A 22,251-nucleotide genomic window follows, 5' to 3' on the forward strand; every position below is an offset into this window, starting at 1 on the left:
GGCTGTATGTGGGTATCTTAAACTCTAACATCAGTCACAATGACGTTACTGTAAAATGTGCTTCACGATTTCTTGACTAGTTCGTCATCAAAAAGCCTCGTCAGTGCCGGAACTAGAATTAATAGGAGGCTTTTTAAACGACCATTACATGCACTCTTACTGTATACTACCGTGAATACCATACACCTGTGGGCTTCGGGCTATATACGTACCGGTTCACTAGAGCGATCTACCTTTATACACCTATTCGGATTTAAAAATACTGCACCTACGCTTTTGTGAAGACGTACGCAATTACGTGAGCCGGACAAAAGCAACTTTGAATGGGTACGGACAAGGATCATTTTTATTTGTTAAACACTGGAAAAAAGTTCACCGGACCGAAGTAAAAATCGCTAAGCGAAAAAGTTACTGAACCATGAATGACTGGGCTCAGACAACCATCATTTGTAGTGCTTCGCTCGTTTCAAAAGAGAATTTCGGAGCGCCACTTGTTTTTCTCTGAAGGATCTTCCAGATTGCTTTTTCTTCATCTTCTGCCTTACCATCATGAACGGTTTCTTTTTCAGTTTTTGCTGCAAAAAGAAAAATAGATAAATAGTAAACAAAAATAAAACTGGGTTATTCAAAGCAAAGCATAGCTGAGCAGAAATTGCTCAAAAATTGTTCTGCGTGAAAGGCAGGGATATTAAAAAGGGGTTATTATGTTGTTTCAAACATACAAGTGACGACAACGTGGTAATTGCACAATGATAGGAACTTTTGAACGAAAGAATACGGGCTTAACACTGCGGTTCTCTGGTTCCAAATGTTCCGAAGATAGAGGCCTAGCGTGCATACTGTTCAAATTTTGTTCGAAACCGAACGTTTCCCCCCCCGCTTGAAAGCATCGGGCAAACTTAGACATGTAAAAATGCCCAAACTTTGAAGGGCTAAAATTACAGACAGACAAAGCATGACCGGGCGTATGATTTATAATGACTTAATTAGCCAGAATGAAGTAAATGAAATGTCACTTCCGGTCAAACGTGTGACCAGACAGTCTGACGTCACATGCAATGCAACGACTAGCAGGAATATGCGCATTGTGTTAATACCAGCACAAATGCCACATCATAAACTGCAACTAATATTGCGTGTTAAAGGAAACCAGAAATCGGGAATAGCGGTAAAATTTAAACCCGGGTAAGTGCAACCAGCAAAATCCTAATGACAAAAAGTTCACGTTCGATTGGCCATGCATAATGACACCGCATTCAATTTTTACACGAAACTATTTCGCGCGAAAGATTGCCACAAATTGCAAGCTAAAGATAAAGGTGTAGATTCCGGGCGTAACTTCCCCAAACAGTGCTCCTGCCTCACGCTCAACACGACATCTCTTGTTTATATATTACTAGGTGATATCTTCTACATTACGTAGCAATGTACGTTTGATAGCTAATATCGGAATGTATACAACTCGTCGATTTACGAATGCACAAATAGCAAAAGGTAATAAATAAAGTAGGTGAAGCAGGTGTTGTTTACTTCTTCTGAGAAAATGAGCATAGCAGGTGTGCCGAAATGTTGCCAAACACTAGCACAATCATATCTTTGTAACCGCAAGGCGGCCATGGTATGACAGTAAACTTCAGTTTTCTATGAAAAATATATAAACGCAAAATGTATTATAATAATCTCACTTTATTAGTTGTGCTGGCGTAGGGATCTATTTTCGTTTTTCGTCGACCGAACTTTTCCCGATCCTGGCGACCAGCCAGTACCGTCGCTAGTCTGCTCTCTCTGTCGTGGGGGCGCTTCGAATGGACTAGTTCGATGTCGTTCAGTGCCACCAATTCGCCACTAAGAAAAAAGTCAGGAATATATTAGATATTTTTAAATTTAAACGTTCTAGGATATGATTTTGATAGAAAGTTGTTACTAGTTTGTATTAGTCAGTGATTAATTCACCAAGTCGTCGATTAGTTAAGTGTGTTCATTTATATTGTTTGTAATTGGCACTGCGGAGGTTTCCAAAAAAAACAAAAACATGTAAATTTTTGAAGGAGTATATTCAATCACTCATTAACTCTTCCCACTTCTTCCTGAAATTGAGAACAAAAAGATAAGAGTCACTTTCCACCTTTCTTTCGACTCCTCCATGTCAGTGATCTTCCGTTTCAGAGCTTTCCTGGAAGAGGGAGTCACTTCTTTGGCGGCTTGCTCAGCTCGCATCAGCTTGAAGTCATCCTGACTTAAGATCCGGGATTGACTGACGAGTTTTGATTTGGCAACTTTTTCATTTTCGCTCATTTTCGGGAGACTTTCTGCATTGACATCCTTTGTCTACGACGAATAAGTAAACTATGGGTAACTTATGTATTTAACTTATGGGTAAAAATGAATTAATTCATTACCTGGATCAACAAATTATTTTAACAGGGTAGTTAAAATCACCAAAGGTTAAAATTCAATTTACTAGCTGTATGAATTTATTGAACAAGAAATTATCCACATAGAAAACAATAATTAATCAAAGAGTTAAACGTTAGGATAACTACCTCATCATCAGATGAGACATCATGCCAGCTTCCATCTGAGTCACTTTCATCCGAACATGATTCCCATCCATCTGTACAACATATATTGAAAATATTTGTATAAAATAAACCTCAAAAACCACACAAATGATTAATATCAGTCAAATCTCGAATGTATTTGTCTTATTTCCGTAATCGATACATCGCCATCGATATGAGTCTAAGATGTATGCTGATCTATCAACGTTTGTGAAAGATATTTTTCCCACCTTGTGCCTTTTTATAATCATCATCCTTCCCCTGCTCTTCTGGCAAGGCTTCTGCACCAGCAATATAATCCTTAGATACCACTTCTCCGTATGCCACAGTTGTAAGTTCTGCACTGGCTTCAGTCGGTTTGCCCTGAAGTGACAAGTTATTATGTAGCTTTCATAATCAACACAAACCGTCTAACTGTTGTAAAAGTGCCAAATAGTGTCGCATAATGCATTTCATCTACAGCAACTCTTTCTACCTTGAGGTCATAGTTGTTTGCTATTCAAAGAAATTCTAAAACAACGCAAAAAACCCGGAAAAACAAATATATGGACAAACCCTATCCCTTTTGCGTAGAAGTGTTGGATTTACTCTTCGGTATAACTGCATGAGTGATCTGGCGGCAGAAGTAACTGCTTTATCGTGTTTTGTTTTGTACATGGTCAAATCACGCAGCAGTTCGTCAGTCATAGCAAGCGGACATCTTGCACAAATTTCACGAATTGCATTCAACCTAGAAATGAAAACAATGAGCAATGCGACTAAAATCGCTTAAATTTAATAAACAACAAAAATTTAACGTAAGAATAAAATGCTAACAAAACAGTTACATAAAAAACTTAAAGCATTATAAAAGTATAGGTTTGCATATCACAGTATTAACATACTGTTGTAAATTTCTTATTCAACTCTACTGCTATTATAAGGACGTAATCAACGGATATTAGTGTCAATACTTTGGTACAACTTTCTTTTTTACATGTTTGCATGATTAGTGAGTTTGTTATTGCATTTGGTAAAAAAAAGTTTAAAAACAAGAATTACATTAAACATCAACTTAAATTGTAAATGGATGACATACAAAGTCATTGCACAGTTGCACACTGCATATTGCAAGCGCAGTGAGATACAGACACATACCCAACACCCATGACTTCACTAGAATTTCTCTCAGTAACGAAATTGTTCGCAATGGTCATGATTGAAGACTGGATTATGTCTGGTGGAACCAGCTCATGGCTGGCTTGAGCTAGAGCCAGCAAAATCTTTGTTACTTCTGTAAAGAGAAGGATAACTAGTCATAACATGAGAAGTTGAACAGATCATGATCACTCTACACCAGGGGTGTCAAACTCAATCGCACCAGGGGCCAAAACTCAAAACTTATTTAACGCCGCGGGCCGTAAGGATAAAACTTGATTGAACGTTTCGTGACACGAGTATATGAAATGGAACAGTCAGCGAAAGAGCACCAAATTTTTGTTTTTTTTGACGGTTTTGGCTGGGAATAAATCGATTTATTCTATCGTATGATGAGGCAACTGTTGTGCTGCTGTATTGTGCGATTTGTTATAATCTTGTTTTTGCTTGAAAAAAGTAAGTTATACTGCACAATGATCTCGCGGGCCGGAAATAGTTCAATGTATAAAATAGCATTGCGGGCCAAGTTTTATTGTAAAGCGGGCCGGATGTGGCCCGCGGGCCGGGAGTTTGACACCTATGCTCTACACTGATGACAAATGTTTCAATGGAAGCAAAGTTGATGTCGCAACGTTACTTAAAATACATTAAGTAAGCAGACTAAACACTAAAAAACTACTCGGCACAAACCTCTTTGATGGGGTTGAAGAAAGCGCTGTAGAAACGGGTAGAAGTTAAAAAGGAAAAGCTGATGAGTCCCAACAACCCGTGATATGACAATTATCATCAAAAGTCTTATTTCGAAACTGTCATTTGATTTTTGCAGCTTTTTAAAAAGTCGCTCTGAAAAACCTATCAATACACACAGCATTATGACACGTTTTAAAATTAAAGAAATACAATAAAATAGATTCATAATATAAATAATTAACTATAGATAAGCAAGAAAATCGAATTATTTACGATATAACATGCACAGGTACGGCAACTTTACCTTGGGGGTCATGAAGTAAATGGGTGGCAGAAAAATCTGTGTTTGATTTCTTCGCCTTCTTTTTGTGTTTATTCAAAACCTTCAATGCCTTGTCACGTTTCTGCTTTGCTCTTGTTGATTTTTTATTTACGGCGAATCTAAAACAAAACAAACAAATTTAAACTTCATTTATTAATTTGCCTAGAAAATTACATTACGTAACAAAGTAAAAAAATTAATAAAAGAAATGTTTAGTTGAAACTAGTCTCATTTTTTATCACAAATACTGTAGTTTCATTACCACTGTTTTGGTTGTGATAATCAAATCAAAGTGGAATAAAAAATTCTCATTTCGTTTAATTTCATCCATTTGATTTTGCAAAGATATGTTTATGAAGGTTTCATTTAAAAAAGTTCTTTATAAAAAGAAACATTTTAATGGAATAATTACCTCATTATGATGTCACGAGCACTTGGACCTTCTTCTCCGGAATCCGAATCTGATTCATCTTTTTGTTGATCTTGTCCAAGAAAAAATCTAAGTGCTGTTGCTAAAACCTGGAAATCAGAAATATTTTAAGTTAAAAATATGCAGTTTGAATATAAAACACATTGCTACTCAGGCAATACAGGACTTCACCAAACAACTGATGTTAAATAAGGAATTTTTACCTTAGAATATTTCGAAAAGCATGCCGTACTAATCACATTAACTGTCTTGGAATCATTCCATATCTTTCTGTGGTAAAGTTCCATCATGACATTCAACGACATCTTAGCCGCAGTTGCATTGTTATCGGACAGCATGGTATACATGAAATTTTGCAATCCCTGCAAACGCCATGTGAATTTAAGTAGTTTAGGTAGATATATGTAATTTTAGAAAATGACTAGTTTATCTGAAGCAGGTCAACAGTGAGACACGAATTAAAAATAGTTTAAGACTAAAATAGAGTTCCAGTTAAATTAGAAGATTTTAGTAATATCTGGTTGAGTGAGATAAGGAAAAGTAGTTTCAAGTATAGTTACTGTTAAATTGTAAATATATAATTACTTTAAACATATTTTCTGGTGAAAGAAATAATGTCAACCAGTTTTTTTGATTAGCTACAGTAACTAAATAACTCAACTCAACTAAATAATTCTTAACTAAGATCTTTTAGTATCATGCCGTAGTGTATTGCAATCAGCCACATCAAAAACTAAGCCACGTTACTGATAGAACAAAGCTTTTTATTTTTCTAATGACATTCACATACCTTGTTTAACTTATTGTCCTTGTGACCAGTGTTTAAGTTCTTAATGTCTTGAACAATAAAGTTGTACAATGTCTAAGAAAAATACATGTTAAAACGAAAATAAATCATATAAAAACTGTTATCAAATCATACATATATATACTATAAACTGCTCTATTACAGTTTTACCATTTATGATTTGAACCTAAAATAAAAATTATATAAAAATTTTTATTTACTTTTCTAAGAAGCTTGTCAGGGCATCGCAGAAGCTCAAAGAACAGCTCAAAAAGAGAAGACGGAGTGATAAGGTTCTTGTTTCGCAACAACATGAGAGCACGACAGAACATCTGGATCAAAAGTAGAAGCCAAGCAATAAAAATGATTCTTTCGGACCATTTGTCTGACACAATGCAAACCAGAAGACTACAGTGATCAATAGCCTACAATTTTTGGAATTAGCATTCTACATGTCAACGACGATAATCTTTGGGAAAAGCGTTTATAACTGTTAGCATTGCAGATGACCAAAGGTATTACCACTCACTAACTTCAATGCTTAAACTGATCAATTAACTAGAATAGAAACGCGGAAAACGTTGGTTATTCTTTATCAATTGCAAACTCAAGCATAAGCCCACCATTCGAACTTCTGGATTTAGTGATGCTCCGTGTTTTTGCAAAACATCTTTCAGTTTCATGGGAAAATCTTTCACAGTATCTGGGTAACAATGTGCTACCTGAATAAAACAGAAGAACTTTAAAGACAATTTCAGTAAAATATTAAAAAGTATGTAAGCCTAATAACATCTGGTCATGTTACCAATCCAATCATGTCAATAATAAGATTAATCGATGCAGTGTGAACAATCAATTAATTCGCAACATGATTTTTTTCAGAAATGTTATACAACCATAGCATATATTATTCAAAACCAAACCTGGGCAATGAACATTATTGTTTCACATAAACGTTTCGCATCTTCACTTGGTTGCAAAAGAAACACTTGAAAATTTGATTCAAATTGCCGATATTGTTGCAAGAACTGTAAAAAATGTTGGTTTGAATTCATAAACGTTAAACAAGCCAGTCTTTAAAATAAAACAGTTGTAAAACATTTTGTTCCAAAAAAATAGGCCTAATGGTATGGAATGATATAATCTTTATCCTCAGATGAAGGAAAGTCTTTGTACGACTTAAACCTGGCGATGATTCCTCATCGCTCGAGCCCTAGTTACCAAGCTAGCCTTTCTGCAAGTTCCGATTGGTACACATTCTTTATTTTGGATTTTTTATAGAGCGTTGCGTGAATTTAGAACTGTGCATCCGGTCCACTGAACATGCAGACAAGAGCAAGTGTCACTAATATCTTGCCCATGAGCATTGCAACGGTATGGTGCCACTGGGTATCAAACACAGAACACAAGCAACATTTGCTGTAAGGCCAGTGTTCAAACCAACCGGCTATCAAGCCTAATGGGAGCTCTTTTGCAAGTGAAACTTATCTTGAAATGAAAAGTAGGTTATAGCAGCATTCAACAAGAAATTGAGCGTGCAAAAACACTAAATTTAGCGTGATAGTTATGGTATGCAATATCAAATCTTATCAATATAAATATCAGAATGAAATCTTTGTTATTTATCATATAGTTCAGACAACTACATTTACTAACGTTGATAAGTCTCGTGCGTATGCAAATGATGTATAATTTCCGCAATAAACTTACCTCTGTCTGATATGATTCTGGATCCCGTTTAATTAGATTCTGCAACTGTGGGAGATTGTCGGGAAGTTGATTTGTCTTTCCCATCACTTTCTACAGTAAACCGAGCTTTAAGTGAACACTATGTTAGCCAGTGACGGTGATTTCTCAATCCTTACCTTGGAATAAAATTTCACGAAAATCCTCTAACTCAAGGTTCTCAGTTCTCACTCAAAGTTAATAGAAAGTAGGCAGGTTGGACACGTGATAACAAACCTCTGGACTTTGGGAAATCCCCTTTTTATCTAAATTACTACTGCGACTTGTGGAAATATTTAAAAATTCGAAATAATGCTTTCATCAATGCGAAGCGTATTTGTGCTAAAACTATTAAAATTATTTCACAATTTTTGTCATTAGAGTTTCTTACTGTACATTATCTATTAAATTGGAGCAGATATGTAAGTTTCAAAATCAAGATATTTGTATGATTCACTCTACATTTTTTAAAGATTTACTTAGGGTTATCCCCTGGAATGCTTTCAAAATTGAATGGAAGTTATGGAGCCATAGATTACTTTTTAAAGAGACCATGATGAAACCTTTGAAAAATTGCTGTGGAATACTAGACTGTTGAAAAAAAATTAAAAAACCTGCTTTAGAGAGTTTAGTGTTAGCCTGAGTAAATGATAACCTGCCAATAGATTTTTGACGTTTATTAACCAATTTATTTTAGCAGAAAAAATCAAAGACACAGTTTTTTAACAATTGCTTAACTGTTGTAATCAGTATAAAATTTCATTTTTAAGTGACCTGGTGTTAATATTTGCCATTTTATATGCAAGTAACCTATAATATGGCTGACGATACACAAGTTTTGCAGCCCGAAAAATTTGGTTTCAAGAAAAAATCTGTAAGTGTTATGTAAATGTGTATCGAAATAAAGTTAGTTATTTTTAGTTTTACCTAGTAAAAAGTATCAACCGTTGAACACAAAACATAAATATTATTAAAAAAAATTTGCTTTCAAAAGTTTTACAGTTTTAATAGCTTAATTGCTGACAAATTAAACTTATCATTTTGGTTGTAGCAGAAAAGAGCTGGGAATAAACGAACCATAAGAAAAGCTCAACGGGAAAGTGATGGAAGTTCAAGTGACCAAGAATCAGCAGTTGTGCAAAAACAAAGAAAGACTTTGCACAATGTCATGAAACAAACTGTATGTAAATATTGCATAAATTTTATTGAAACTGATTTCATTTAAATTTCAATTTCACCCAAGCTAAACAAAATTGAAATAAAGGACACATTTGATGATAGATATTTATAGATAGATATTCAGAATAATGGCCATAGTGAAAAGTATACAAGGGAGATGCACACTCACGTAAACAAATGCAGTGTAGTTTAGTAAACAAACAAGGCAAATTTGTTTGAAAGATGAATTTTAAATAAATAAACAATTGTAGTTTTAAATCATGCGATCATGTTTAAATGTTTGCCTCCACACACAGAATGTTTCATGAATATATAACTGCCATACCTTTAAGATTGATACTTCATAGTACCATCTTCAAAGAAAATTTGTAAATATCCAATGTTTGTCAGACTAAAAAGAAGAAGCTTAACACTGCTGTATACAGCAGCACTTCATCCGGTGAAGAGGAGATTGGATCGATCAGCGTCTCATACAAGTCAACACAATCCGCCGTAAACTCAACTTTGTATCCTGCAAACTGTTTATAACTTTATATCAAGACTTTGCTGTTTTAGAAAAAAACTAAAAAACAAACTAGCATGGAAACTGTCCATTAATTCAGAAACCATCTGGTCCTGATGACATGGGAGCCACAAAGACGTTCGAACTCGATACAGAGAAAGACCGGGACGCGCAAGCGGTATTTGAACGTGGAGAGAAACTGCAGGAAGAATTGAAGACAGGAGATGCTGACGAGAATGTTTACCATGGCTCATCCGGCTATCGAAAGTTTATTAAAGCACGAGTATGATTTGCAATGCACTGTAAAAGTAAAACACATTTGTAAACTTACAGAAGTATTTTATGACATGGTTCACAAAAATGTTTTCGTCTACTTTTAGAATATATATACCCAGTGAAGTTAGTTAATTGCGAAGATTAGCAGGTTTCTATTTTTATGGAATTAAACAGGATACAGCTGCAGGGAATGCGTCTTCAGGAATGGTCAGAAAAGGTCCCATCCGTGCCCCTGAACATTTACGTGCCACGGTTAGATGGGACTATCAGCCTGACATCTGCAAAGATTACAAGGAAACCGGTTTTTGTGGGTTTGGCGGTAAGTGGACAATTTTCCTTTAAAGGTTTTTTTTTTTGGAAAAATTACTGTTCATGTTCATTATATTCGTCTAGATTCATGCAAGTTCCTTCACGATCGAAGTGACTACAAGCACGGCTGGCAGATAGAACGTGAAATGAATGAAGGAACTTTTGGCCAAAACCAAGATGAAAATTGGGAAGTGTCTGACAGTGACGATGAACTTCCTTTTAAATGTATTATTTGCAGGGAAAGCTTCAAGGACCCGGTTATAACTAAGTAAATCAACTTAGTTGCATTACTTCGAATAACGCATGTCATATAATTTTTAATGCATTTCTTATGCATGCAGATGCAAGCATTACTTCTGTGAAAAATGTGTTCTTAAGCATTATCGCAAATCAAAACGATGCTTTGTGTGTGGGGAACCAACCGCTGGTGTGTTCAACCCGGCCAAAGGTACTACCCTTGGAAACTGACCGAAACGAGCATTGCCCATATATCACGTTGATTTCTTTAAGGTGTAAATTTTATGTTTTTGCTTTGAAGAAATTGTTGCAAAGATGGAAAAGGAAAGAAGGGATTGTGAAATTGTGGATGCTTGATCTAAGTGCTGCAAACAACTTAACAATCACCGCTAAACTGTGGAGTTATACCAGGAGCTCTAACAATGCACTTGCACTGCCCTTGTTGTACCGAAAGCTCTGCTGCTGAAAACAGAAACAGTACCGTTGTTCGTTTTATTAAAAAATACAAAACAACTTTTTAATATGATTATCAGGCACATGTATTGGCACAGAGCGTACAAATGGCAGTGTCTATATTGCTGCAATGATGCTCAAACACAAACGTAAATCTATGTAAAGTTGCTAAAGTTTGCAATTTGGATCGTAAAAAAATCACAAAAAAATTAAAGTTCTGCTTCCACTAAGTCTTTGTTGAGATTTTTCACCGGAGTCGAAGGCAGAGTTGATTTGGAATTTACACGTTTTTTTCGACTTTTTGTGGAAATAATCGTCGACTTGGAAGCTTTTTTCCCTTTTCCTGTTCTTTCTGGCAGTGCTGGAGAGGTGGCAGAACTTGCAGTTGACACAAAAACTGAATGGAAAACTTGCTAATTACAACGTACATATGGTATTTTCTACAGTTATTCACTTTGATGCAAAATAAAAATTATTTTCATTCATAGTATGTTGTGAAATGTTACACAATACAATTAAATGACGGTAATACAAGATCACACACTTTGTAGACAGAAACACTCACGTTCATTTAGTGCTGTTTTATTTGTAGTGGGTTCTGGAACGTTTTCTGCTGGTAAATCATTTACCTTAATGGCGGGAATATTTTTTGCTTGTTTTTTAAAACCTGTCAGTTGAGTTTCAAACTTACGAATGTGTCGAATCGCATGTTTGTCTTTAACTTCCTAAAAGACATAGCCAAGTTTGACACGTCACCGCGAAAGTGATCCACTGTTCAAATCACAAACTGCGATGTAATAGCTAATGCTGGGTATTAGCAACAACTGACTGCACACATATAACTAAACACTGTACCTTGAGCATATTTTCGCAAAGAACCTTCAGGTCCTTTACATTTTCCGTCAAATCTGGGTTGATGTCCAAGGTGGGCAGGATTTTGCACAACGTGTTGACATACGGGGATCGGGCATCAGATAAAATTTCGTTTGAGACCATCATTGCGATGTTGTCGTGAGCTGACCCATCGTTCAACTAAAAGTATGACGAAAATGTAAACTAATGGTACATCTCTGTGGTTTATGGTATTTTGAAATACGTCAAAACTTTGTTGAGGGCTACCTTCTTAAAATACGACGTCAGCAAAAAAATAAAACATAAAAATTTGAACAGCAACACTGTGGTTTGCGTACACCACACCCTTCCCAGTAACAACATAGCCCACCCATTTTGTGTCACGTTCTTCACATATCCCTTTGAGATCAGCCGACTGAATTATAGATGGTCGTGTGATGCTGACCAACAACTCGGCAACGTTATCGGCGTTGACAGAAGCATACGGTGATGAACAAGGTGCGTTAAATAAAATTCGAAGGATAGGAAGAAAAGCAGCTTCCATGCACTCGTGGGCTTGTCTGGAAGGTAAGTTTTGGAATGTATCATTAATAGGTTTGCTCACACTGTGACTGAGGTTTAGTACGTAACTGATAACAATTTACAGTCCATCGACTAGAAGTAAGCTGGCTGAGTATGATACTGAAGCTGTTGTTCAAAAATGAAGTCACGATCTTCATACTTTGACATGTACGGAAAGATGTTGAGGAAGTTGCTGATCATGTGGAGGATCTGCGGCTCATCCTGGGTGGCTGGATTGTACCACGTGAGAATGAGCCGGGACACTACGGCCGGTGAGAGGATGTGATGGGATACGAGGACTTTCGCGAGAAGACATATCACCGCTTGGCGTACTTCAACATTCTGGAATGGTGCGAGTAAATCTTGTAGTTATCAATATTTTGTGATACGACAAAACCTAAACCGGTTTAACTCTGTTTTTAAAAGCAAATGTCTGGCGGTTCCTTGGATTACCTCATCGTCTAGCATGTCAAGGAATTTGGTCATGATTGCTGCTCCTACATCCTCATCATCGTATTCATTGTCACTGTCGTGAGCTGTGTGTTCCTCCTGTTGCAAAGATGATTATTTATTAACTTGCACGAGATCATTCTTTAAATGCATGACAAATCGTCCGATGTACCTCTACACCCTCATCCTTGGAAGATTTGTTTTTCTTGCACGCGAAGAGTAGTCTCAAGCCAAATAAGCGAATCAAATCATTCGTTGCGTTGATGGCAGCCACCCTTACCAAGTATGTATCTGCCTGAGCAACCTGAATTAAAATCATACGCAAAGTGCTTTGTCACTTTGTTTAAGAACATATTTTGTCCAACTAAAATAACAACTTCACACTTAAACCCAAAGATTGTTTGTCCAGTGACATCTATTTATAGACAGGTCCAAATACCTAGAGTTTATCTTTACTTAAGATTCGTTTTCACCGCAATTCAAGTCCAATACCATTTCTTACCAAATTAAATGCTGTACTGTATTTACATTTACTACAGTTGAATTTGTCTATATCGGCTTTGTACAACGTCAATTCGACTATAAAGTCACATTTCGGTCAGTCTCAGTAGGATTCCTATCATTATTCTTATTGAAAATACAACCACTTTATTCCGCATTTTAATTCTGTTTAATATAAAATTAAAATGTCATAACATTTTTTAAAGTGAACCTGTATGAGTAGTGGGAAATGACGAGCTGCTAGCACAGAAGAAAACATGCACGCCACACCAAGGCCACGAATAGCTTCCTTGCGGACGTCAGACGTTGTATTTAAAACTGATGGAATGACCAGAGTGTCCAATAACTGCAAAAGTGTTGGATGAATGCTTTTGGGAACAGACTTTTTTAGTCCACTTGCGGCGCATCGTGATTCAAACAATGATGCCAGAAGGTCTTTGATTATTTGTAGACATTTGATAAGCGTACCAACATCACTCTGTATCCAAATTAAAAAATAAAGCTGTTATGTTCCCAACTGATGGCCTTTGCCTAGGCTTTTGGCAAAAATCTATTTTACATTAGAGCCTTCACTTTTCATTCAGAATGTGAGAAAAGGATCATGGTCGAGTGATTTTAAACCTATAGGCCGGCAACTTGGTTCTTTCTTCCACTTTTTTCCACAATTTGAAAGAAGAGACTCTCTCTTTCAAATTGTGTATGGTGAGTAAAAAGCTCTACCAGGTTTCACAATGAGGCACTGTTGGCCACCAATAAAACTCATAAATGCAAATCTCTTGCAGAAAGAAACTAACATGCCTTTTCAGGTAGTGAAGAAGTATCTTCGATTTGAATAGCCCGACTGTTGATTTTCAGCTTATCTTCCATTTCCGATTTCTTTGCAAATTCGATTTCAATCAACTTCTGTATCTCAGACGCCTTCACGAAGTCTTTTGCATCGATGCTGATTTCCATGTCTTCTTTGGCTTCCAACAATTTTACACTGATCTTTGCTATCTGCACAAGTGTTGTGTAATTTTAACAACAAATGTTGAGAGGCAAAAAAAAACAAACCACACCAAGCCCACGGGTTTTTTCTTTAACGTTACTTTTGTGCAACCTAAAGTTTTGACTTAAAAGTTAACAAGGTTTCACTGTTGGGTAAATAAGCCCCTGCTCATAACTATGTCTAGCAACAACAGCGGCTATTGTAACGCAAACATATTTATTTTTGCTACATCAAGGTTATTAGAGATCTCATTCATTGTGGGCAGAAAAGACTTGGTACAGGTGACGCAAATAAACTATATGTAGTAGGCCTAGTGTAACAGCATCATCCAGCTGTGATTTCATCAAATATATTTCGCTTAAATTTATTCATTGTCACTTTCTCAAGCAAATAATTAAATCAGCAGACAAATGAAGCTGACCCTGTTAGAAGTAATACTCACTTCTTGTTTGAGGTTTCGTATTTCATCCTCAGACATACACAGGGCTGGTGGTGTGTTGGGCACATGAGGATCTCGAATTGTCGAAATCAACTTTGCGACCAGACAAACCTTTCCTTCTTCGCATGCCCTGCACAATAAGTGATATTTTCCAATTCCTTTTTTTCCTTTTATAATTAAAATTTTCTTTTCCTCAATATTTCAATATTTTAAATATTGTGAAGAAATCTAATCTAACTTCTATCTTCCTCACCCTACTGAGGCCGATGATGCGGAAAGAAGTTCGAGCAATCCGGAAGTTAGTGGAGACACGAGACACGGAAAGCAGAGTACGTCAATCTTTATCAAGGCTTTCTCAAAAAATTCGTGCAATCCATTTCGACCTGAAAAATGGGGAAACAAAAAAGCTACAACTAAATTTGACCACAGCGAGATTGTTTCGTACTGTTAGATGCATTGAGAAAATAGTGTTACAAGGATGATAGTACAAAAGCTACAGACACATTAGTATTACCTGTATTGTCGGAAATGTCCATTTTTGACGCTATTTTGATTAACTGCTGAGCGACAAATTCTTTTTCTATGCGATCATCTTCTTCTTCGGGGCTGATGTCAACTATGTTCTTACTCTCCATTAAGTCCATGAAAGGCAGGAGAAATCTGTGAAGATGTTTTAAGTTTGATTTGAAAAGAAATGAATATTACACAAAAGTTAGTTGTCACGGCAAAGTAAAAGTTCATGCTTTAATGTGGCGTCCGTACAAAATGTGTCCTCACTTGTTCAAAAATTCTTCCAAATATTGCGAAAATGAGAGCGTACTTGGCAAGAGGACATCGAGATAATGCTCCACTCCAGCCCCCTTTGATCTCACGTATTTAAACAGTTGGCTCCAGTACAATGCTGCTTCTGGGGTCAGCTGGTTGAAATCGACAGTTTTACTAAAATCAAGGTAAAATAGAACAACCAATTATAACATAGCAGTGGCCCCAGCCTCCAATAAGCCTTAAAAGGCATTGGAACCATCATAAATTTCATAAAAATGTGTTCCCCAAGGTCACTACTGAACTTTAAAATTGCTTTTAAAGATTTATGAAAGTTTTTACCCATTTGTTAAATTATGAAAACAAAATTCTAAACCAAATTTTCCAACCAACCCAGGGAGAACAACATTAAACCAATGAAAAATAAATGCTAATGGTCCTTACTTGTCATTCAATAAATTGAAACCTTCAATAAGGTCCTTGATATTAGACCACTCATACATAGCCTTGACCGCCCTGCAGCATGTCTCATATGCACCTACCACATCTAACTTCTTAAGAAGGTTTATCAGGTTTGCCTAGATATGAAATGTTTTTGTTAACGGCAGGAAATTTGTTTTTGAAAAGTCAGGTAGTCGCTGAATTACATCAAATGTCAACAGCCAAGCCTGGAAAAGTTGGGTTTTCACAACTTTTTGCACGACATCTGATCGATCCTGGAGACCTTGCTTTATCAAATACAACCTCTGAGAGCTGGTCAATGCTTTGATGCTCACTTTTTGTGCTATAATCTGAATCAAAAACAAGCGATAAAAAAATGCAAAAATAATACCGGAAATAATTCAAATTCATTGTTAAAGTGGAAACTTGTCCGTTTAAAGATGAAAGGAGCAATTAAATTATCTTAATTTAACAGAAGTAAGTCATTGGTAGTATTAGCGACATATAACCATAAAATTGGAACTGGGGAATTATAGTAAAAGACACACTTTTTTTAACACCTAATTTGTGATCAGAATAACAAAAATGTGTGAGCTCTAACCTGAAACGCAATTTTCCTGACTGCTTCTGATATATCTCTCGTTCGATCGAGGACACACGGCAAAGTTTTAGTTGTCAAAGATATGTTTGAAACCACAGCAGCTCTCACCTGGGAGCTCTCGTCACAAGCCATGTGGAAGAGATAAGCTGAGAGAAAAGAAATTCAACACATACGAGAATGGATAAACAACCATTGCAGAACATCTTTAACCTTAACCTAATTAATAATTTTATCATTTTTAGAATAGTATGAATATCATATGGATGATTCTATAAAATTTAAGATGCTGCATAAGCCTTACATCTGACCCAAGATAAAATGTGACGCTTTATCACAAAGAAACATACAACATCAACATCTCCATACCTTCTATAACAGGACAGTCTTGCAAAGCAGGTTGTTGTAATCTGCTCAATGACTTTGCAGCTTGGCATCGTACTACTGGATTCTTGTCATCGATTCGGTCAAGCATGACTTTTGTGATGCTAACAACATAAAAAAAAGCTCAGCTGAGAGAAAAGAAAAAGTATAAAAAGCAACTTTAAAACAAACAACTTTAAAAGTAGTTCACTGCAATGATGTGAACACAGAATTTCATAGTTTTTAGACCCAGGTGCCATGCTTTCTGAAGGAAAAAATTTTCTTCACTTTTTACTGTTTCTAACATTTTGAAACTCTTAAACAAGTGTATGTATATACTTGGAGTAACACGCCAATATTGATTACACGGTGATGTCATAATGGAAGGTAAAATTGACTTGAGCTCAAAACTAGGACGAATAAAAACGGGACCAAAACTCTGAAAAACTTCAAGTCAAAATTTAGTCTCGTACCAGTCCATTAGATCTTCATCCAATGCGGCATCTCGTGGAACTGAGTGCAGAAAAAGCTGAACAAGTTGACATATTCGAAAACGGATGGTTTTGTTGCTGTGGCAATGATACTACAAAATTGTAAAATTACGGTAATTAATTACATTTTGCTGTCGGCAGAGATATTTTTATTCATTACTTTAAGGAAGTCCATGAAAGCAATAGATAACATAAACTGTCAAGTGACAACTAACCAACTAACTACCTAAGAACCAAGCAAAATTCTATACTTTAGTGGGCTTCCACTTATGACTGCTTACTGCACCATTTTTGATGACATGCACTCAGTAAAAAAATAAAGATTTTAAAATTGATATACAGATATAACGTATGTTATGCAACTTCATGTTACATCATTGTTGCGAAAACGCGGCCAATCATTGCGCCATGTGACTAATAATATTAATTCACCTCCTAATATTTGAGTGTGGCGTAAACAAAGTGTGACAGAATATGTTACAGTTGGATGTCAAAGCATAAGCATAAAAGAAAACTCGATTTAAATCTCATGACAATGTTTGTTACGGTTTCTGCACACTGGATGCAATTATCAGTTAGGCTACACCTTAGCCCTAGGCTAGCACACTTTTTACTTCATAACATATGTACACTATGTGACTTAAACTAAAAACCTTTTTGTTCAGTAAAACTAAAATCTGGCTTTGTTCAGTTAACTCAATAAAAGGCTACAGAGCCATATTTCAACTTAAGCTGCTGCTGGGACAGTTCTTTGATATTTTCAGAAATAACATCCAGGCATGACCAACAAAATTGTTTGAATGTACGACAGGTGCACGACCAGTTACAAGGCTGCCTTAAATCGCACGCTGCAAATCAAACAAACTTGCTTGTTTCGATGCGATTGATTGTGAATGTGTTGATATTCGGCAATCACTTTCTTTGTACATACATGATCGTACATCATCACAAAACAAGCTGCTACAAGTTACCACAAATGACAGTTTTCAAGCAAGTCGTGTGCTATGAAAAAATCTTGAGTGTGACCTAAGTCAATAAAATTTTTTGTGCTCCTATTATAAATTAATATGTACAAATCATCATAAAAAACAATAAATGAACAAAACAAAAAATGAAAAAATGTATATATATAATATAGTATGATATTCGCTTATAGCACCAAGCAAAGTAAGCTGTAAAAATCGTAGTGCAAAATCCAAAGCAAAGTTGTAATCGTTCAAAAAAGTTTGCCGAATCTGAAAAAATTGCTGTCACCAAAGATGGGAAATAAGCAACTAACAAGCTCACCTCTGGCTGTGAAACAAACTTTAGTAAGAAGTTGAACAGGTCATCATCCACTACTTCTTCTGTTTCCTCCTCCTCATCAAATGTGTTCGCAAAAAGAGAAGCAAATCTATGAATTTGTTTGCATGGTTACGTGGCTAAAATGTCACATAGTGATATAATATACGCTAAAGAGTATATATATTTATAAAAGTACAATAGAACACAAACAGAAAACAGAGATCTATATACAAAAGCGACAACTTTTATTTTGCATGGGGTGGTGGAGGTATGGCAGCCTACCAGCTTTGAGATTTGGGTTACTTCAGGTCAATTTGGTCAACTTTAGGTCAATTTATACAATTTTATATGTGCTGAGGCCCTTGCCCGTAAAAGATTTTTGAAACATATTGTTAAAAAAATATCTATTTGGATTGGGTTTTAGCACGTGACAGTGACTTTCAATATTTTCTTTGTAGTGAAGATCGAATCATAAGGATTGCATTATGAAATGTTTGGCACGGAACTGAAAAGCAGTATCAAAAACCAAAGGAAACATGCGGTTCCAAGGAACAATATTATGCAATTGACAACACTGCTTGCCTATTAGCAACGGCAATTTATTACTCATTAATACTAAAATTACATAATCAGGCATAAATAAAATACTCGTAGTCATATGTTGCATCATCTTCACGCAAATAGAGTTTTTCCGATGCTACAGAAAATCTATCCAACCAGGTTCACGAGATTGTGAAACAGTTGCTCTACTGTTACTAACTGATCCAGCCAACCCAATATAGTATCACAAACATGATGGCAAAACTCTAACTTTGCAACAAATTGCATGCATCTTTCGGTGGCAAAATCACGAGCTGGTTCTTGAAGCAGACATTGGACATGATAAAGAAATTGGGAGAAGAATTCATCTCTTGACAATGCTTCGCTGCATTTCTACAAATAACACAAAGAAATCATTACTCATTTGACAATTATCGACAGTTATCAGTTACATGCATTGACATCGTGTGCTTTTGTATGAAAAATCAGCTGTCACCTAACTGTAAAATATAATTACGTAAGAGCGTAGAGTCGGTAGTTAGTTCTCAGTAAGTATACCCGAGAAAGAATTTTTAATGACATTTAGTGGTTAAGTAGTTGTTGCCCAGAAAAGTGCTGCATAAATGCCAACTTTACCTACACAATTATAGTCTACTGTGAAAGAGGAAAATATGAGAAAAAAGCAATCATGGCTTAAGACATGTTGAGGTCAAGACATCAAGGGCATTCCCACGAAGCATGTTGACTTCACAATATAATGCCATAATTGCTGTCAGGTATGTCAACTGTTTAACAACTAAATAAAAATATCGTTGAAAATATTTTTCTTTGCTGTAGCCTACTTACTGACAACCCTTTTCTGACTTACGGTCAAGAGTTTTTAGGAAATGTACAGTCGTACAGATTTGAACCTTGTTATAACATACACTTGGGGACACCGAAAATATGTATATACATTATAATAACATATCTATAGTCTGTTACAACCAGTAGCTATATATTTAAGTAAACAACAGATTCATGTATAGTGTGCAGAAAAACATAAAATAATATTAAAGCAATACATATCACATCACTTGTCATCTTGACCACAGAATAATATCAATTTGCACACATAAAGTGACTTAAATGTTTGCTGGATGTCTGCAGTTTTGCTAATAAGGATATAGTACTGAATTGAAAATACACTCACAATGAGACGTTTTTTGTTCAGATAATTGTCGATCACACCCTTAAAACTAACAAAAAAAATACAAAAGCCAACACTTTCCTTTCCCGTAAGTTAAGAGTTCTTGGCAAACAGGGCTAAACCATGAAGTAGGCCTAGTAAATGAGTTTCACCGCTTACATTTGCCGTTTTATCAATTATCGATCTTTGTGATGTAAAAATTACTAATTGATCAGTTATAGCTCTCCTTTTATCAATGACTGGAGCAAGTATATGTTGTGTAGAAAGCAGTTTTCTGCCTTTTCAGCCAAAATTTGGGCGTTATAAAGATGTTCACTGTAGCTAATACGAGTAAAAGCTATATTATAATATGTTAGCTGAGTTTGGAAATTAAAAATCTGAACATTGTAGAGGTGTAAACGTTATAAACGGGTTACGTAGAGAACTTTGTTAACGAAGTTTGACTGTATATAGGCCTACTTAATGACAAGTGTCAATAACCAAGGGTATGAAAAAAATAACATTGTTATTAAAACAATTCATGCATAGGCTATATACAGAAGAATCTGCTTATTATGACCACTTTGAGACCAGACTATTTTGGTCATAATATCCAAATGTTCACAACCGAAACTGTTACAGAACTGTTTAACCACACCAGGATCGACAAAGTTAAACACATATGACAGAAAAATATGGAAAAATTCGCGACTGTAGCAAATGGTCATATTAATCGGATTCTAATGTAGTAAATATACAGCTCTTCAGGCTATACATACATACTACACATACTATACATATATTATTAATACCTCATCATAGAATTTCTTAAGAGTTTCAGAAAGTTTTGTTAAATTGCATCGTCTTTCTTGGCACTTGTCAAAAGAACTTCGAATCTTGGCCTTGATATTATAATCCATCATTTCTCACGTAACTTACACTTTATAAACAAGCACAATATATCAAGCTTTTAGCAAAAGTTCACGTGGGAAACTCATAGAAATTACAAAGCTTGAAAACAAGTCCACAAAATAGGCTACCGGTAGCTAATGTACATAGCCTATACCTATTTTTATAAATGACTACAGTATATAGAACAAAAAAAAAACAAACTAATGAGTCATTTAAAGTTGAAATAATATAAGCAGATACTTTAATTAACATATGATTATATTTTCAGTTATATGCCCAATTGCAGTTTAACACATTGGTGTCTTCAAAAAAAACAAAAAAAAAACGGGAAACAATTTCTTTTCATATGGGTACAGGCCTGACACTTTCCACCAGGCTATGGCATGCAGAAGATTCATTAATGTGCACGCCAAACTTTTTATCGTATGATAAACAAAGAAAAGCTATTTACAGGCCCATTTATAATAAATAAAGAAAGATATGACGTCTTAGTGCACGTCATTACGCCAAAATTTGCGTCTACGCACACACGATTTCTCGTTGAAAACGGCCGTTTTCATTCGGATTGAAGAATTGGGCCAGTTCAGGCATATCGGCTATCATGCCCTAATTTATTCTCTATTGTTTCTTAACTCCTTCTCATTCAGGCCAACAAGTCCAAATGCAAACGTATGAGATACGCCGCGTTTACTGAAACTGCTTTTTCACATTAGGTAGCCTAACCAGCAGTCGGTGACCTATAGGCTAACCCATGGACGTACATAAGCCATGCCTAGGCCTATAGTACCAACGTTTTAACGATAAACTACATTCTGTCTGTGACTGCATCTTTTTGTCGTTTTCGACAAGAACTTGTATAGCCTTATAGTTATAGTTGAATGGGTGCTGTTGGCCGAGCTGTTAAGTTGGTAACGGTGCCAAGCTTTTGACTGTTTAGCCCTGTAGGGTACTGGAAAATTTGCTTTCAGTGCGTCGGATAAATGCGCTAATAAATGTGATGTTAAAATTTGCGTCACGCCAACATAATACTTATAATACAGAATATAGGGTAAAACGGCAATTTTGCGCCAGACAAATTCCGCGCATCATACAAACTTTCCAGAAGGGTTGTTTAGCCTTCTATTTTTAATGTTTGGTTTTGGTTGAGTCGTTCGAACTCTTTTCGCGGGATCATCGCAATTTTCTCATAGACACATAATAATCATAATCTTTGTACAAATAGCATTGTATTGTATTGTTTATATTTCGCCATTAACTCTGCGGCGCGACAGTTACGATGCTAACCGTTGTAGT

The 22,251-nt window shown here is 35.8% G+C and overlaps 3 protein-coding genes across 5 annotated transcripts; 1 reads left to right on the top strand and 2 right to left on the bottom strand.

The window, feature by feature from the left end:
• Window positions 1–328: 328 nt before the first annotated feature.
• On the bottom strand, window positions 329–7,842 carry LOC143460200 (protein SDA1 homolog). Its single transcript, XM_076957624.1, has 16 exons — window positions 7,638–7,842; window positions 6,851–6,955; window positions 6,551–6,649; window positions 6,149–6,259; window positions 5,931–6,002; window positions 5,344–5,502; window positions 5,123–5,229; window positions 4,693–4,829; window positions 4,389–4,550; window positions 3,699–3,834; window positions 3,117–3,291; window positions 2,792–2,924; window positions 2,544–2,614; window positions 2,126–2,328; window positions 1,686–1,845; window positions 329–575 (listed from the first exon to the last, which is right to left on the bottom strand). Exons 1-16 carry the CDS (start codon window positions 7,719–7,721, stop codon window positions 444–446), a joined length of 2,046 nt encoding a protein of 681 aa, XP_076813739.1. The 5' UTR covers window positions 7,722–7,842; the 3' UTR covers window positions 329–443.
• Window positions 7,843–8,357: 515 nt separating this feature from the next.
• Window positions 8,358–11,093, top strand: LOC143460081 (E3 ubiquitin-protein ligase RNF113A-like). Of its 2 annotated transcripts, none has more exons than XM_076957456.1 (8): window positions 8,358–8,526; window positions 8,704–8,832; window positions 9,222–9,323; window positions 9,434–9,616; window positions 9,784–9,928; window positions 10,003–10,186; window positions 10,260–10,366; window positions 10,457–11,093. In XM_076957456.1, exons 1-8 carry the CDS (start codon window positions 8,452–8,454, stop codon window positions 10,510–10,512), a joined length of 981 nt encoding a protein of 326 aa, XP_076813571.1. In that variant the 5' UTR covers window positions 8,358–8,451; the 3' UTR covers window positions 10,513–11,093. The 2 variants fall into 2 exon arrangements, with proteins under 2 accessions (XP_076813571.1, XP_076813572.1); XM_076957457.1 differs by having other exon boundaries at window positions 8,707–8,832.
• Window positions 10,629–22,040, bottom strand: LOC143460079 (condensin complex subunit 3-like). 2 transcript variants are annotated; one of them, XM_076957455.1, is made up of 21 exons: window positions 20,859–22,040; window positions 19,150–19,271; window positions 18,342–18,447; window positions 17,037–17,146; window positions 16,570–16,688; window positions 16,204–16,349; window positions 15,809–15,952; window positions 15,606–15,739; window positions 15,177–15,338; window positions 14,914–15,059; window positions 14,653–14,782; window positions 14,403–14,529; window positions 13,771–13,968; window positions 13,184–13,450; window positions 12,644–12,775; window positions 12,475–12,570; window positions 12,182–12,363; window positions 11,831–12,020; window positions 11,464–11,640; window positions 11,174–11,333; window positions 10,629–10,969 (listed from the first exon to the last, which is right to left on the bottom strand). In XM_076957455.1, the coding sequence occupies exons 1-21, from the start codon at window positions 20,967–20,969 to the stop codon at window positions 10,818–10,820; spliced, it is 3,111 nt and encodes a 1,036-aa protein (XP_076813570.1). In that variant the 5' UTR covers window positions 20,970–22,040; the 3' UTR covers window positions 10,629–10,817. The 2 variants fall into 2 exon arrangements, with proteins under 2 accessions (XP_076813570.1, XP_076813569.1); XM_076957454.1 differs by having other exon boundaries at window positions 10,629–11,005; window positions 20,859–21,145.
• Between the last annotated feature and the right edge of the window lie 211 nt (window positions 22,041–22,251).

Source organism: Clavelina lepadiformis, chromosome 5 (assembly GCF_947623445.1).
Source record: "Clavelina lepadiformis chromosome 5, kaClaLepa1.1, whole genome shotgun sequence".
In the NCBI taxonomy this organism is placed as follows: domain Eukaryota; kingdom Metazoa; phylum Chordata; class Ascidiacea; order Aplousobranchia; family Clavelinidae; genus Clavelina; species Clavelina lepadiformis.